We start from the raw sequence: 17154 nt of genomic DNA on the forward strand, positions 1-17154 counted from the left end.
TTGCATTGCCGACGGATCCTTCCATCAATTGAAGATAACCCCGCAAACACCAAGCCTGCCGAGACGATATCATTGATAAACATTTGCTGAACCAATGCGGCAGGTACAATACCCTAGCATGATTTGCAAGGATCAAGAACCATACGAATAAGCTTAACATCCAAAAGTTCCTCAGCAGCGCTAGAACAAGACGGGAAAGAGATAAGAAAAGGTTCCCCGCGGAGCCTTGGCATGATCTAATTGTTTATTGCGCGATTGACTGAGAGATAAAATTTAGATATGTGCTTCATGGTATAAATTATAAACGGGCTGCAGCTTGAATAAACAGTACAATGTGACCTGTGGAAGATTGAATGACGAGTGCTGCACTGGGAAAGGAACAGTTGAACTGATATAATGTCGGAATACCTGCTAGACAATTGTGATTTTTACTTCATAGCGGTGTACAGCCCATAGTTAGCTGTGTTATTTGGAATGAGGCCATGATAGATGACTTGGATTGGTTCATGATGGTTGTTTTGTTGAACAAACAGCTGACGGGCAGTGATGCCTCTGTAGCCTAAAGTGGGGTTAGTCAGCAACCAAAACATCAGCAATTGAACGTGAGAACAACAAATCTTTCATCACCCAACCCCATCAACATGAGGCCAAACGCGACTTACGAGAAGCTCTCGAAGCTCTGCCCAGGTGACAAATTCCCAACCCAGCAACGCATTCTCGATGATGCCCAAATTTCAGGGATCGGTCAGTGGTTTATCGACCACGAAAAGACGCAGAGTTGGTTGAATGGGGAAAAAGGCGATCGGGCTCTTTGGCTTCATGGACCAAGTACGTGATAAATATGTGGTTTTGAGTTATCGCTAATGTTTTCAGGTGCTAGTGGAAAGACATTTCTCAGGTATGTGGCTTCGAAAACGCTAAGCTGAATACTAACGGCCTCAAAGTTCATGTCTAGTCAACCACATCCGTCAAAACAACTCCATGGGAGTCGGCGTCTTCTATTTTGGCCGCAACGATCAACAGTACAACCTCGCCGACTACGATCTCGCATTCCGCTCTATCACCAGACAGCTTGTATCTCAAACACCCAACACCCTCGGCTTGTGGCAAAAGATCCTAGATGACCAAGATATCGGTGTCGAAGACGTGACCGGCACTGCAGATATTCTCGAGATCATGGCGAGTGCTTTCGACAAGATGGTTGTTGTGCTGGATGGTTTAAACGACATGGAGGAGGAAGGCTTGGCGGAGTTGATGGAGCTTCTTTTATACGATAAGAAGATTCCCTCGTTGAAGGTGTTGATGACAAGTCGTGAACCGGCTCCCGACCCACTATGGATAGTGGATTTTGGGTTAGTAGAGGTCGAGGCACGCCCACCCGACTCAGACATCGCTCTCTACTTTGCCAAGTACATCGACGAGTCACCTGTTAATTCCGAAGTGCTGGATGAGTCGTACACCAAGATATTCCCATACCAGAAATTCATCGATATCTCGAACGGACTGTGAGTATACCTTTTACCACGAGCTCCATTATACTAATAGGTCACAGGTTTCTTCCTCTGTTACCTAAGTGGTTCAGTAACATTGCCTCACAGCCCAATACAGAATTGCTCGAGTTGGTTGAATCCTGTTCGACAGACTCAGAAGTAAATGTCGCGCAAGAATTTTGCAAGTATTTGGCAGCGGAGATCAAGTCTTCCGAGCAATCTGAGGCGATACTTTGCACGCTTTACCATATTGCCAAGTGCGACGAAATGGGCTACTTTTTTACAACGCCGATGGCAAGTGAGGCACTTGAGGCCTGGGGCATCAGGATCCAGGATGGGACCCAGTTCACGGCAGATGAGATCATCGAGCTCTGTCAGAGCCTGGTGTTTCTGGACAGTGATAACCAGGCCATAGTACTCCGATCATCACTGTTGATGGATCACCTTCGCGACGACACCTTTACGACCGAGTATCATGAGAGACATGCAACAGCCTCGATTCGTTACCTCTCAAAACCAGACTTCGCAAACGGAGCATGCAAATCGTCACAAGAACTAAAAGAGCGCTTCCAAGCTCACCCATACCTCTGGTTCGCCGCCAAAAGCAATCTCCCCAAATCCCTCCCGCCATCTTTCGAATCGGACTTTTTCACTTTTGTTGCTTCTCAAGGGAATCTTGACTCGTACCTACAAGCGAGAGAGGCATGGCCCTATCTCGATGATGAAACATATGACGAATGCGAGAAGGATACAGAGCGCTGGCGATGTTACACACGCGGATCTACAGCGCTTGGCCTTGCTGTAACTCTAGGGAATGAAGGCATACTCCGCAAATTCATTGAGCAGGGCGCTGACCTTGAAGCTCGTGATGGGGATTTGAACACGGCGCTTCATATCGCAGCGTTTGACGAGGATGAATCTGATATGCTCAAGGTTCTTTTGCAGGCTGGGAGTAATGTGGCTGTTGTGAATGAGGAGGGTTTGATGCCATTGGCCATTGCTATTGTTCATGGGAGGTTGGAATCTGTTAAGTTGTTGATTGAATTTGGTGCTGATGTACAGAGGGTTGATGAGGAGGATTTGAGACGGTGTTTGGAGGAAAGGCCTGCAATTGCGGAATACTTGGTTGGGTTGGGTGTTGAGATGCCGGAGGAAGACGAGGACGATGAGGACGATTAGATTGGGAACGCGTTCTCGCAGTCCAAATGATCTGAGATCATCATGTTTATATGTTTCGTCTTTCGCTGGATACCAATGGGAACGAACATAACGCGTCTAGCTAGTCGCTATTCACGGTGGAGACAGGAAAAAATAACAACTGCCAAAAATGTGGGTTGGTGGAATCTAACCACCTTCGTTGGACGAACAGGGAATCGAACCCTGGACCACTCCCAGAAGGATGAATCTTGTAGATAGAAACTTGCTAAGGGAGTATTATACCACTAAACCATTCGCCCCGAGGCTGTTGTTGAACGAGTCCGTGTGCTGGGAAGCTTATGATGTCGACAGAATACGCAAGATTTCTTCTGCCATACATCACAAGTGAAGCAACTTTCATTATGAAACTCCTCATTAAAATGAGTGGATTGAAGAAAAAGGTACAGTATTCAAATTGGTTGTCAATGACCACTAAACGCCACTTGCACCATGTTAATGTGCACAAACAAACCCAACTCAGCTACCAACCCGAACAACCTGACAGTTCTTGGCTGCAATAACGTACATTCACATAACAATATTAAAAGAAAACAGCATCCAAAATTCATATAATGTAGAACATCTCACTCGTACAAATATTGTTCATCAGAAAGCTTCAGAACAGCACAACTGTAGGGTATGCAATGCGCGTCTTCAGCCCCACCATTTCTCAGCCAAGCAATCTCAACCTCGTTTTCATCCCTATCAACAGTTTCAGATCACGCCTGCACCAATCAAAGCCCCCAAAATCTGACAGAAAACGGCAATTTTCATACCCGGACACACCATCGTCTCAACCTCCACTTAATATGCTTAATTCCTCCTCAACGATGTAACGCAATCTCATACTCCAGCTCTTGGCACGTTTCCATCTGCAACGAATCTGAAACAAACATCTCCATATCTCTTTCTTATCTACTAGTTAGTCTCCGCGCGCTTTGGGATTTTTTTGTTTCTCTTCCATCCTCAATCACTCTCTCAGATCGCCCTGGTGGCGTGATATTGTTTCTTTGTTAGCTGATATTGTTTTTATTTCGCTTCTTATTGCCCTGGTGGCCTGATTTACCCATTATTCTTTTTTGTCTTTCGATTGATTTGCTGTACAGTCGATACTAATAACATGTCGCGCGCTTCTTGTCCTGTTTCTGGTTCGGCTGGGACTTCATGTCCTATGTCTATGTCTCGATCCTCCCGTGGTGGACAACAACAACGACGAGGATGTGCTTTTTCAGGCGCGAGTCAGCCTGGTGATATCCACGCTGCCTTTGACATCCCTCGGGGCATTGATCCAGATGACTGGCTTCGCACAAGGTCAGTCCCACACTCTTCTCAATGTCGCCCACTGACATGGTTAGGGAACGTAAATCCATCAACGAACTTTTGTATACATCCTACCCAACCCGTCAAACCCTCGACAACGCCCGCTCCCAATCCGAACTCGACGCCCTTAATGCTTCCGACCACTCCATCCTCGCCACCGCTCTCGGCGCTCCAGCCCGTCAAGTTCTCCGTCGCGCCGAAGAAATCGGTCCCGTCACAGGATGGCGCGACGGCTACCTCTCTGTCGAACATGGTTTCTGTCCACCGGATTATGAAGAGCCTATTGCTGCACTTGCGCGATCGCCAGGTCGTATCTGGTCTGATCTTTGTGAACGTATGCCTGGGTGCTGTGCACGCGGTCGTGTGAGAGAAGCTGTTGCGAAATTACCTCTCGTTGAAGGGACGAAGGATGTTATCCCTGATCAAGCGCTTTGGGGCGCCGTCGTTGCATTGGGCATGTTGTGTTCGATCTATCGCTTTGAGGATCGACATGATGGGAAGGATGGTGTTGCTGTCACGAATGGCACTTCCACAAAACCGACGTGTGAGATGGGCGATGAGCTGTGTGAGGAATTGGAGGGCATTCCGATGTGTATTGCCCTTCCTTACTATCAGATCTCGCGACGTATGGGACGCACGTTGCCCCATCTCTCATTTCCCGACCAGGCGTCTTACAACCTCAAGATTCGCGATACTAAGTCGACGTATCCTTATCTTGCACGATTTGACAACACGGATCTTCGATGGCCGATGTTCGGCGAACGCGCTGAAGTTGCCTTCCTCAAAGGCTGCGCTGATACATCTGGTAAACATCCCCCCCAGTCAACACTCACTATTTACTAACATCTTACAGCTTCCTTCCAACACGGCCCCGATGCCATCGCTGCTTGTCAAGAACACGTCATGACCAACAACGTCGAAGGTCTCCTCCACGAACTAATCCGACTCAAGGAAATCCTCGAACGAATGCCCAATGCCTTCCACAGCATCTCAGCCAATCCCAACGCAGGTGATAACTATGTCTCTGCTGATAAGTGGGTTCGCTGGGGATTATTCTCGACACCTCTTTCCAAGCGCTGTCCTGCTGCTTCAGGTCTTCAGTTTCCACCGTATCTTATGATGGATGCATTCCTCGGACGAAAGACGTAAGGTCTTCATTTATGATGTTTATTTGAGTGCTAACATATGATAGCCATTCTTCATTCCTCGGCCAAGAAGCCCTCCACCTCCGAGCCTGGCTCCCCTCCAACCACCGTGCCTTCATCGCAGCCGTACAATACCACTACTCCATCCCCACCTTTGTCCAACAATCCAACGACCCACGTCTCAAAGGCGTTCTCGAAGGCATAGTAGAAGCCTACACCGGCGAACGCGGCTTCATGGGCGTCCACAGGTATAAAGTCTTTGGCATTCTTGAAGTCGCTGCCAAGACAGGTCGTACCGCCACCAATGGTCTTTCCGGCGCTGCAGATGCTACACGGCCTTGGGAGGAGACTCATCGTCAGTTCTCTGATGCTATGAAAGAGCGTCTGGAGCCTTTCCGCGGAAAGATGGATTTGGAACCGCATTCTATGAGAGGCAGCTTTGAGGAGTGTCGGTATCTTGGAAGGGTGGCGGGTGTTAGTCCTGTTGATAAGGATGTCAAGAGGGGGACTGCCATGGTTACGATTGACATTCGTGATACGGGTATTACCTTCCAACCTGGCGATCGAATGGCTGTCATGCCTCTCAACTCTTGGGAGGAAGTGGCCAAGATGGTTGCATCCTTGGGCTTAGATCATCATCTTCGCCTTCCCGTCGACACCAACGGAACATGGTCTCGCTTCTCCCAACATCTATCCTCTGTCACTCGAACCCCTCACGGCCTGACAGTCCTCGACATTCTTCGTCGCGGTCATCTTGCGCCTATTACCAAGGATCTCACCGTCAAGGTCCACGAGCTTCTTCACGCGTCTTCCAACACTGTTCTTCAAGTGCTCGCTACAGATGAGTGGCCTGTTCGCGGCTCTTTGGGTGATCTCCTACAGCGCGCGGTTATGGATACGCCGAGTCACATCTGGGACAAGGCGTTTAGTCTGGATGATCTGGATTGGCTTACCGATCTTGTCTCGTTGGAAGTTCCCAGGACTTACTCCATCTCGAGCTACAGCAATGAGCTTTTGCCCAGTACTGTCGACCTCACCATTTCTCGATCTGAGTATGATCTTTGCTCCATGTTCTCCGAGGGAGAGAGCATCGTCCGCGCTGGTGTGTCGAGCGGCTTCTTCAATCCCGACCCCTCAGCAGGCGCCGACAGCGCTATTCTAGCCGACGATGTCCTCGTCGGCGTCTCACGACCCGTATCCTTCACCCTCCCTATCGACGACATGGCGCCATGTGCCTTCTTCGCAGGAGGCAGCGGCATCGCTCCTTTCCGCAGTTTCTGGCAACATCGTCTCGCTACATCCGGTCTCTCAGGCGGCCGCAACCTCCTCTACCTCGGCGTCCAATCCCGCGATAAATTCTCCTACGAGTCCGAGCTCCGCAAACTCGTCAACATTGGCTTCATGGAAGTACACCTCGCCCTATCCCGCGACTCAAATGGCTTGGTGTATGACGATGTTATGCGCGATCTTGTCGACAAGGAGATTTCGCCCAGGTATATTGACACTCTTATCGTTGAGCAGGGCAGTACTGTCTGTGATATGGTCATGTCCAAGAAGCAAGGTGGTTTGGGCGGGTATTTGTATGTTTGTGGATCGGTGGCTGTGTTTGACTCTGTCATGAGCGGTATTCGCAAGGCAATCTACACATATCGCACTGCGACTATGGAAACGGTTGACAAGATCATCAACAAGGCCTTCGCCGAGCGAAGATTCATGTTGGATGTCTTCATGTCTCCCCGGGCACTACCCGTCAACCTTCCTACCATTTCCCAATCGAGTCTGGCTCTGCATACTGGTCATCGCAAGGGAGGGCGTATGTGGATTGCTGTTCATGGCAGTGTCTACGATGTCACTGACTTCTGCCCGATGCATCCTGGTGGTACGCTCATCATCAAGTCCAACGCTGGAGTGGATTGTACCAAGTCCTTTGATAACCTTGCCCACACCAACAACCCCGAGGTATCGAGTCTTCTTACGCGATACTTCATTGGTCATTTGTCGCCCAAGCCAGACTATCGCGACAAGGATCTTTCGACGATGCACGATCTTTGGTCAGCGTATCTGCGCACCAATGTCGAGACCCTCGTGGCTCATCAATTCGAGATGAATGATATCATGGGCGACACTCTGGACGCACCTTCCAAGGATGATCCCAATGGTATCACCAACATCTGGCAACGCGAAGACCTTCCCAACACCATCGCCATCCGCACTTTCTACGGCTACCAAAGCCGTCTCCTCCAAGGTGGCTTCGCAGCACTTTTCGGACCGAAGCTGGAGGAGCTCGTCCTTAGACTCTCCTTCGTCTTTGCCAGCGCCGGTGGACCTGGTGCAGCCTACAAGCTACCCGACATCCTCGGTGTCATCGCTCGTGCGAAGACAGGTCTTGACGCAGCGAAAGTTACGAAAGAGATCAGCGCCCTCGGCGATTTCATCTGCGACCCCAATTCTCAACTTCGATTCCAGGAGCGAGGTGTGTTTAGCTACACTGCTAAGTGCGTCCAACTTGACATTGAACTCCTCGAAGATCTGCGACAGGAAGCGTGCAATGGTATGGACGCTTTCGACAATGTTGCTTCTATGCTTGATCACGACGACCCTGATGCTACGCCTGTCGCTGCTCTGTCCACATTCCTACTCCAAACCTTAGAGAAGATGGCTCATCGGCTAGCTAACTTCTACGCTCAACTTGCTCGCTTATCGGTGTATCAGCCCGAGCTTGAACACAACCCCGCCCGCACACGCTGGGCATTCGTCAGGAAATGCATCCGCGACAAGACCTTTTTCGTCCTCACGAGGGAGATCCGCAGTGAGATGGTCATGGAGCAGGCTGATTTCTACACCGGCTCTCAGAAGACGAACTTTGATCAGGTAGTCACGCAGATCAATCGTCGCATCAGTATGACAACCATCGAAGACGAACCAGTGCACGAGCCAGTCAGTGTCAATGCCGTCCATCAGGAACGAAGCCATGTCACCAGTACCACAGCCGTCGAGTCAGCAGCAGACCGACTCAATGTGGGCGCAGTATCAAGCATGTCCACTTTCATTCAGAACAACAAAACCGCCATCCGTCGCTTAAGCACTATGCCCAGCGCATACCAACTTCAGAACCTTCAGACGGCTCTCAGTTTAGATCCGAATGCTTTGTTAGCTGCGAACAACCAAATGCTCAGCGCGCGAATGATGATGATGACAGGCTACGCCTCCACACCCAGCGTCTCATCCCGCACATCCTCCCCTTCGTCCAGACGTACATCAATGAGTCTCGGTGCATCAAGTGTTACTAGCGCTGGGGAATCATTGCTGAAGATGGAGGGGTTGAACAAGCGCTCGAGAACACAGAGTGTTGCTGCGAGTTCGAGACAGAGTGTGAGTTTGGGGACTGCTTCTGAGAGGAGGAGTATGAGTGTTTCGAGTTTGAGGCAATCCAGAATTATGAGTATGAGTGGGAATGTGAATGGGAATAGTCCAAGAGGGAGAACGGAGGAGCAGGGGCATTTGAGGGAGGGATCGGCTAGTAAGCTTTTGGCATTGAAGTTGGGAGCTTTGGCTGAGCAGAGGAGGAGTTTCTATTAAAAGACTGTAATCATATGGAATTATTAGTGGCTGGTAATCAATCTTATTCTTCTGCCTGTAAGGCCCTTATTAACTTCCCTATAATAAGGTGAATAACCCTGAGTATAACTGCACTACTTTAGTCTAGTTACTGGTCTAGGAATCATAAGACCCAAGGTAGGGAGAAATCGCTGTACGAATAAAAAGGCCAGAGAGGAAGGGGCGCTACCAATTTAGTGTGCTGCGCCACGGAGAGGAGTGAGTACAAATCAACATTATGCTATGGCCCCAACATGTTGTCTCCAGCACTGTCTAAGACCGAAAGGCATGCCAAGAGGTATACCACACAATTTTGAGATTCAGGTACCTCCAATCCCATAGCAACCACAGACATGTCCCACATCGCAGTAAAACCGTACGTTGGGGAAAGATAGCCGGTACGGGCGGTAAGTTGGCGCAGTTTCTGTCCTGAACAAACACATTCGACTTCCTGTTGCTGGCCTTTATCCACGCCCACTCTCACTCCTGCTAACTATATCTTTGGTGGTAGGCTCTGGGATGCTACAAACATAAGGTAGTTGGGGAGGTGTGTTACATTCGGTCAATTGTAGAGGCAGTCCCAACTTGCCCAGTGTTTCCCCCCCGAAAGACTCGAGCAGTGTTTAGTGGTACCGGTCTCACTCATCAACATGGGTGTTACCTGGGTCGTGGGACAGTTTGTTGGCCCTTGGATCATTCATTCCTTAGAAAATCCACAGCATTCAGCCCTGTCTTTCCATTATTCAGCTTGTGGCGCCCATGTCTTATTGGTTAGCATTACCGCTTTGACCCCCCTCCCTTAAGAACCGTTCCTAAGCAAGGGGCAACATGCGAATGTTTTCATTGGACAATCGTGCCAAGGGAGTGATAAGCCCTACCATCCAGACCTTACACATTCCAGGCTCATCTTATGATGTTTCATAAATCAGCTCATGATAGCAAACTTGCTACGCCACGTGTCAGAGGATATGGATAGACGATATGATATTTTCAAAAGCAATTGGCGTTTTGCAAGCTTTCAGTTAAGAATGCTTCTACAAGAGGAGGCAGCCACGTCTATAACTAAAACATTGCCCCTTGGATAGTAACTTAAGTTACTACCAGTCCAAATGGCATTAAATACCAACTTACAGCTCCTGCTTAGAGGACGTTTGCCAAGTCCTTCCATCCTATCTCTGAATCATGGCTTCGAGCAGGCTGTTTCCCCTACTTTTTGCAGGTCTTCTTGGTTCTGTTTGCGCACACCAAGACATGAGGGTACAGCCCGAAACATACTGTGTAACGTATTTATCAACTTATCTTGTCCCTATCAGTACAGCGAGTTCTGAATCTGCCTCTGGGGAGATCTCTAAGTCATTTTCATCAGAAAATGTGCTTGTCACAACGTCAATTCAACCTGAGTTACAGACAACAGCCTCTGAACCTATACCTGAGCCTACAGAGCCTGGACCTGCCCTCCTGGATATCATCCTCCGCGTCGACCCAATCTCTCGAGACAACAAGCGGGATCAACGACTCGAAAGAAGAGCGCTCGGAGGTTTTGTTGGCAGCGACTCTGGCATCTGTCTAGAGGCGGCTCAGTTCGATCTCCAAGACGGCAGCCTTATCTACGGTGGCTTCTCGATCTACTACAATGGCGAAGATTTTAAGAGTTTGATCGGCCAGCCTGGAAGGGTCCCCCGAAGAGCTATCACGACTACTTTCTCTGTCGATAGCAGTGGCTTCATCCGGTTTTCAAGCTCACTGTTACCAAATGGAGAAGCGGGCTTTTGCCAAGTTCCAGATAGTGGAGAGGTTTATGTAACTTTTACATCCTCACCGCCGGGTTGCACATCAGTCAGACTTACTGTTGTCGATTGTAAGTATAAGTACAGCGGGGATGTGCATAATGACTAACAGATACTTCACTACAGTCCAAGACTGCAGTGATCAAAATACGCCATCCAGTAGCACTGCTATAAACCTTGCTTCTTCCTCTATCAGCGAACCTATGGTGCCGGTCGAAACATCATTGATCGACGCATCAGTTACGAGATCGAGCTTTCCTTCTCAGATGACCTTCCCAGGTGAACCGTCCTCTGTGACAGTCCCGTCAGAGTTTATCCCACCTTTCTCAACGGAAGTTCCCCAAACACAGCGTCTACCCACAAATTCATTCCGCTTCACAAACACATCAGCAACAACTATGAACTTTCCAGTGCCAGCGACACAGTCGACAAGAATTTCCTTTATCACTTTCGAGACCTCTGCCGAAACAACGGCAGCATTTTCTTTTCCTATCTCGAACTCCATTCCTACAACATTCGATTTAAGCACAGACGTTGAGATTGCGACAGAAATCACCTCAATTGCTGAGGAAACTACCTCAGTCATCGACAGTACCACAGACACTACTTCGATTGTTGAGGAAACCACTCCAATTATCGAGGAAACTACTTCAGTTATTGAGAGTAGTACTGCAGAAGCCACCTCAAACATCCTGAGTACTACTGAAACCACTTCGGAAATAAGCGTAACTACTACAGACGCATTTACTACCTCTGACGCCGAAACTACGACCACCACGGCAGAGGAGACTACTACCACAGCAGAGGAGACTACCACTACTACGGCAGAGGAGACTACTGCAGTCCCCCCCGGAGCCTGTAGCCGTATCCTGGCAGCACCAACCCCAATCTTTGGAACTGATACTCGCGACGACGCCAATATGCAAGTCGATTTGCCGTTTGCGATCTCTGCTTTTGGAGGTTCTGGAAGTACTATTTATGTCAGCATTAATGGCTTCATCAATGTGAATGATGCCACGGGGGCTAACACGTACTTTAATGAACAACTGCCCTCTGAGAACATAGGTTCCATCGCTATCCTTCCCTACTGGGATGACCTGGCCATTCTCGGCGATGGACAAGACCGAATTGAATACGAAGTCCGTGGTAACGATGGAGAGCGCACCATAACCATTAATTGGTGTGTTAAAACGCTCTCAATGTTAGGCGCGCAGTCAAATCAGTTCACTGCTACATTTTATGAGAACGACCCTGGTATCGCTCTATTTGAGTACTACAAAACTACTCAACGAGGGAGTTCCGCAACCATTGGGGGTCAGAATCGCGATGAGAATAGGGCTCTTGAGTATGCGTTTAATACGGCTGGTTCTGTTGCAGACATGTCTTTTGTGCGCCTAGATTTGAACGGGGGAGGGTCCGTTACTACTGGATCGTTTTAGAAGTTTCAGGAGCAGGAAGGGCTTAAATGCTTAATTAAAATAAGACTGTAACGCTGTAGCTAGTGAGAGGTAATAGGATTTTAAGTACTAGGTTGTAATAAATAGGAGTTTCTCTTATTTTTAACTTGATATCTACTTAATAGATTTATATAAATTATATATTAGTTAATATTATATTAAAGATTAACTAAAGTAAGATTAAAATTAGTACTAGAACTTATAATAGTATTTTATTAAGTATAATATATTACGTAAGTCTATTTATAGTTCTCTAATAAAGTAAATTTACTAATTATATCAGGTATTATTAGTTTATATACGTCAGCTTAAAGGCAATAAACTCTAATAATATAAACTTCACGACCTTTAATAATTATAAAGGAGTTTATATTAATTTAAAACAGGCGAGTCGGTCTTCTGGCCTAATCCGGACGGCTTTACACGTGCTACAACACTTGTCTCGCTCGATTTGCCCAGCTACACTACACGCAACAAATGAAAAGCGCAATTTATCCAGTTATCCCTCTGTATCAGGACAACTCTCGTGGCACCCTCTTACATCTTGGCATTCAGCTGCCATCTTGTTTGCTTCGCATTAAGGTCTTCATCTGGACCCTTGGTCTCCTTGATCCATTCATAATCGCCCTTCTGCATCCACATCACAGCATATTCCTACCAATGTCAACCACGATACAACATACAACAGAGGGAGAATGGACTCACTTTTCCCAACGTCAAATTGAGTGTGTTCTCAAAGAAGTGAGGAACGTATTTCTTCTTCGCTGAGCCACCTTTCATTAACTGAAGGAGGTTCGTGATGACAATCTCAGCTTGCATGAGACCGGCTCGAGCTTGCTTCGGACCCCCAGACTGTGCCACGTCGCCAAGAGCAAATATGTTCTTCCTGGAAGAGGGTAAATGTTTAACTTGGAGAGTTGGTCCGACGAGGATTTCGCCGTTCGTCGCGATGCTCTTCGGGGAATATTCGGCTAGAAGTTCCGATCGTGGACGGAGGCCTGTGCAAGGAATCTGTTCAAGGTGTCAGTTATGTTTGAGATATTTTCATGTTGACGTACCACCAGGTCCCAGGTTCTTATCTCCCCACTGGCGAGTGGGAGGTTGGTCTCCTGCACATGTTGACCAGCATCGCTGGGATAAGCCGGTCTTTCGCCCAAAAGGACCTCAATGTCATGTTTTTCAAGAGTCTTTAAAACGTGATCATGTAGCCTCGGGCCAAATCTAGGCAGTAAGTGCTGTCTGGAGTGAATGAGCGTAACCTTTTTCTCAGGGTACTTCTCTCTAATCTCAGTGACCAGTTCAACACCGACAGCTCCTCCTCCAATGACTGCAACTCTATCAGCCTTACCGATACGTTGTTGAAATCCTTTCAGCTCTTCGATCCCATCCTCTTTGGTTCTGGCAAACAGACGTCCTGGTGGTGGCTGGGCTGCGCCTGTCGCGATAATGAGATAGTCATAAGGCAATGAGGCACCGCCGGCGGTGTTGACATGTGACTCAGTTACGTCAGTAACCTCGTCACGGACCTGCTGAAAGATACCATCGGGTGCTCCTTTGGCAAGATTCTCATACGAAATGAACGCGTGGTGCTCTCGTCCGGAGAATACCGCGTTGCGGGGAAAGCCGAAGGCATGATTGAAGTGAGAGTGCTTTTCGATGAGGATGACCCGGTAACTCGAGGGAAGCGTGTGGGTGAGTCGTTGGGCTAGAAGTGCACCTGCGAAAGAGCCTCCGACAACAATGACATTGTGCGGAACAGATGTTAGGCGGTAGATGTGACGATGAACAATCGCCTGCCCTTTCTGTACCGTTAGACGAGTAATGAAAGAAAGAACGGTTTTGACGATTTCGAAGTACAGGTCCAGGTCCCTCAAATTCATTTTGATGAAGGAGAAGAGGTGGAGTAAATTAACTGAAAATGATCAACTACGACGGGATGCATGAGATAAAAAGGATCAGATAAGATCAGATCGTGCAATTTAAATGGCTTGCGGTACGCGCGGATCTTCCGCGGAATCTAACTTCACCCCGAAGCCGGTGTCGGAGTTGGTATGTCTCGGATTCAATAGCCAATAGTTTGTGTTGGTTGTCTGGAATCGGGTTCGGTAAATTCGGTCTAAGAGAATACCCCGAGCTTGGTGGGCGCGGCGCTGAGATAATCCCTACCCTGGATGTAAACATGTAGCATCACGGACCATGTCAGTGAAACTTTCAGCGGACGGCAGAACTGTACTGAGGTAGGATCTCTCTTCTAATATGCTATGGAACTTGTCTTTGGTGTAATCTGGGTGGATGAATACAAAGACGGCAAGCACTTCCAGCAACTTCCATCGATATTCCCTTGCCTTGCTTATGATGGATGCTAGTTTTTCTTGGGTCAGTCTTGCATCAACACCTCCCTGAGACTGATCTAGGTTGCGGTGCAAATTATCATTTCCATCAAGCGAGAGGTTTCCTCCCGTAGACCGAACAACTGCCAACATGTTAGTCGCGTATACCATGAATTTCACAATGTACTCACATGGGCCAATATCCATGTATCTTGGGATCATTCAATTCCTTCCTCACACTGGCAAGCAGAACCTGGACTTCATCAACAGTCCACTCAAAAGCCCTTGTAATCGGAGCCATAGTGACGGATTCCAGTGCGCTAGCAGCATTCTCATGATGCCAAACTCCTAACTCTTTGTATTTCTTGTCCTTTGGCCAGTGATTGATCGGCCACTTGAAACGCATATCTACGATCTCGGTGAAACCTGCTTCAGAAAGGATATCTTTGAAGAGATGCAGGCTTTTGTAGGGCTGTTGAAGCTTGACGGATGCTTCGTCGAGAAGCTTGCACCACTTCGTGATAGCGCTGTCTGGTTTGAGGGTACCATCGTCGGATCGGGCCATGACGTCAATTTCTTGGATCTCGACCCAACCTCCGGGCGTTAGATTACTGGAATGATCAGTTTATGGGAGTGAAAGAGCGCTGTGTGAGCATACTCGTAGATCTTCTTCAGATAGACGGGCCAGTCTGGGATACTAAAGTTCATCATCCTGCTATGGACATAATCGAAGGGTTCGGTGAAGTCCCAGTCCTCGTGGATATCGTCTATAATGAACCGAACGTTGGGCGGAACACTAAAAGATCATCAGCATATACACGAGCAGCGTTTGATACTTTGGACTGACAAGCTTGGTTGGATCGGAGACAGATCGACACCGATAACCTGAATAGATCAGCTTGGACCTTTTACCTCACATGATGTCCTGCAGATCATACCTCAGCTTCGGGGTGCTCATCACCAAAATCGATGGCCCATATTCCCGTACCAGTGCCGACATCCAGGACACGCTTGACCTTAGTCTCGGGGAGGTTTGGTGGGCAAAGACCAAGTTTGTTATCAAAGGTGAGAAGGAATAGATTATGCTGTAGGTCTAGGAAACCTTTAGTACCAGCCAATATCTCACGAACTTGGATCTAACTTACCCAGTCTGTCATTTTCACGCTCGTCATTGGGAAGGAAATATTCTTGAATGATGGATCAGTAACACGGGACAGCATGAGCCAAAGTGTAACTCACTTCCCTCCTTGTACCCATGGTATGTCCGTCCATTCTCCTGACGAAAGTCAAGAATCGAGCTGCTCAGACTTGCTGTCGAGGAAATCGCAACGGATGAATCATCACCAATCGATGAGTCTCGATCATCTTGGAGCTGCGACGTTATCAGCGGATATCTACAAACCAGAGATAAAGGTTACAACATTCTCATCAGGCGCCACAATAAAGTCCTCGCCCTGGGTTGTCATTTTGTCGACTAGTGGTTTTTGTTTTTAGATGATGTAGCATCGAAAAAGCCACGGAACGGTCGATTAGGGCCATCAAGTTTAAATACCGCAGCGGCACTTTCAAGGGCCAATTATGTTTGTGAGGAGCCGCATTGTTGTCTCTCATCTCAACTGAGGTGTTGCATGGGTTTCGACCAACAAGTAAACATCACATGATGTTTGTCGAACCAACATACAACTGACTTGTCACAGATCACAAGGATCGTGCATATCGTCATAAATCATCTTACAGCGTAAGGACCTGTTTGTGTCTATCTGATATATGAGCAACATCGATTCCCAAAAGAATGGTGTTCCTGTAGGTTCGGTAGTTTAAATCCTTCTGGACAAGGACTAAGCATTTCTCGAACACTCGAAGCACTCGCCATCCCTGCAACTGGTGTCTGTGGGCATTCCAGGACGATTGATGAACAAGGGCCGTTTGTGCGGGGGAAAGATTCCGATCCAGTACAAATTGACCAGTGGTCCACCTCGGACCGTCGGACCGACAAGGGTAACACTCGCTAGTCCATTCATAATGATATGATTCTTGTTGAGCTGTAGCGCCAGGAACAAGACGCGTCACTGATGATCATTGGTACAAACAGGTCCTTATAGAGTCGGTAGAGAGGAGTACAAACTGGTTCTGGTTTCGAATGAATGTTGTTGCAGCTGCAGTTATTTACATGAACCGTTCCTCGATCCCTCACCAAGATTCCAAGTCTCTTCGATGCCTAGCGCCAGTGGCAGGGAATCTCTCTCCAGATGGTTTTGTAGCACTGGACTGCAGAGCATCCATAGGCATTCTGTGAATCCTGGGTCAGGCAGCGCTTCGACTGTCCAGAGAACTTAAAATGGGCACGTCTCTCGTCCCAATCCACGCAGAACTTGACCATGCCTGGCACCGAGGTACCTCTGCAACCTTTTTGGGCATTGATCTTGTAGGCACCGTAGTCGGTATAAAAGAAAGCGCTGTTAGCGTCACAACTGCAGGCGCCGCATTTGGTAAACACCTCCATACGGTCAGCAGATGCATTTATGGCGAGCGCTGCAAAGACCGCAAGGATGTCAAAACGCATATTGAGGGTGAAGATTGCGGTAGATAGGTAACTAATTGTTTTTTACCACAAAGGATGAAAGATGCTGTGTGTTTGTCAGGTCTCTGCTTTCAGCTATCCCGGGGCACTTACTGACCTTGTTGAGGAGGCCTGGTTGTGGTCTTGTTGATGTGGGTGGAAGGAAGAGGAACAAAAAGGCCGGATCGAAGCAAGGAAAGAAGGGCATTTTTGCTATTCCCAAACCTTATGTATAGGGCAGGGCAAAAAAGAAAAAAAGGTCATGTGTGGG

General features: G+C 48.1%; 6 protein-coding genes and 1 non-coding gene across 7 annotated transcripts; 3 read left to right on the forward strand and 4 right to left on the reverse strand.

The window, feature by feature from the left end:
- Positions 1–640: 640 nt before the first annotated feature.
- Positions 641–2796, forward strand: B0J16DRAFT_307923 (uncharacterized protein; the record flags this gene model as incomplete). Its single annotated transcript, XM_046124854.1, has 4 exons — positions 641–828; positions 874–898; positions 945–1505; positions 1553–2796. Coding segments are annotated over 4 exons (1891 nt in total), but the record flags the coding sequence as incomplete, so codon positions are not given.
- A 52-nt stretch (positions 2797–2848) lies between these two features.
- On the reverse strand, positions 2849–2947 carry B0J16DRAFT_t199. The gene has a single exon. It is a non-coding gene; the product is annotated as a tRNA-Ala (tRNA).
- An 860-nt stretch (positions 2948–3807) lies between these two features.
- B0J16DRAFT_290214 (uncharacterized protein) lies at positions 3808–8765 on the forward strand (the record flags this gene model as incomplete). Its single annotated transcript, XM_046124240.1, has 4 exons — positions 3808–3998; positions 4043–4812; positions 4861–5152; positions 5200–8765. 4 exons carry the CDS (start codon positions 3808–3810, stop codon positions 8729–8731), a joined length of 4785 nt encoding a protein of 1594 aa, XP_045982017.1. The 3' UTR covers positions 8732–8765.
- Positions 8766–9837: 1072 nt separating this feature from the next.
- B0J16DRAFT_416630 (uncharacterized protein) lies at positions 9838–11995 on the forward strand. Its single transcript, XM_046133611.1, has 2 exons — positions 9838–10607; positions 10663–11995. The coding sequence occupies exons 1-2, from the start codon at positions 9932–9934 to the stop codon at positions 11973–11975; spliced, it is 1989 nt and encodes a 662-aa protein (XP_045982018.1). The 5' UTR covers positions 9838–9931; the 3' UTR covers positions 11976–11995.
- A 362-nt stretch (positions 11996–12357) lies between these two features.
- On the reverse strand, positions 12358–13921 carry B0J16DRAFT_290217 (uncharacterized protein). Its single transcript, XM_046124241.1, has 3 exons — positions 13052–13921; positions 12699–13004; positions 12358–12647 (listed from the first exon to the last, which is right to left on the reverse strand). Exons 1-3 carry the CDS (start codon positions 13871–13873, stop codon positions 12531–12533), a joined length of 1245 nt encoding a protein of 414 aa, XP_045982019.1. The 5' UTR covers positions 13874–13921; the 3' UTR covers positions 12358–12530.
- Positions 13922–14510: 589 nt separating this feature from the next.
- Positions 14511–15858, reverse strand: B0J16DRAFT_165252 (S-adenosyl-L-methionine-dependent methyltransferase; the record flags this gene model as incomplete). Its single annotated transcript, XM_046122300.1, has 7 exons — positions 15745–15858; positions 15563–15695; positions 15469–15510; positions 15262–15416; positions 15171–15208; positions 14982–15119; positions 14511–14934 (listed from the first exon to the last, which is right to left on the reverse strand). Exons 1-7 carry the CDS (start codon positions 15787–15789, stop codon positions 14511–14513), a joined length of 975 nt encoding a protein of 324 aa, XP_045982020.1. The 5' UTR covers positions 15790–15858.
- A 683-nt stretch (positions 15859–16541) lies between these two features.
- Positions 16542–16886, reverse strand: B0J16DRAFT_386663 (uncharacterized protein; the record flags this gene model as incomplete). The annotated part of the gene is made up of 1 exon (XM_046131589.1): positions 16542–16886. The coding sequence occupies one exon, from the start codon at positions 16884–16886 to the stop codon at positions 16542–16544; it is 345 nt and encodes a 114-aa protein (XP_045982021.1).
- Positions 16887–17154: the final 268 nt, after the last annotated feature.

The sequence above is a fragment of the Fusarium flagelliforme genome, assembly GCF_020744385.1.
Source record: "Fusarium flagelliforme strain FIESC 12 MPI-CAGE-AA-0113 chromosome Unknown B0J16scaffold_5, whole genome shotgun sequence".
NCBI classification, from domain to species: Eukaryota; Fungi; Ascomycota; class Sordariomycetes; order Hypocreales; family Nectriaceae; genus Fusarium; species Fusarium flagelliforme.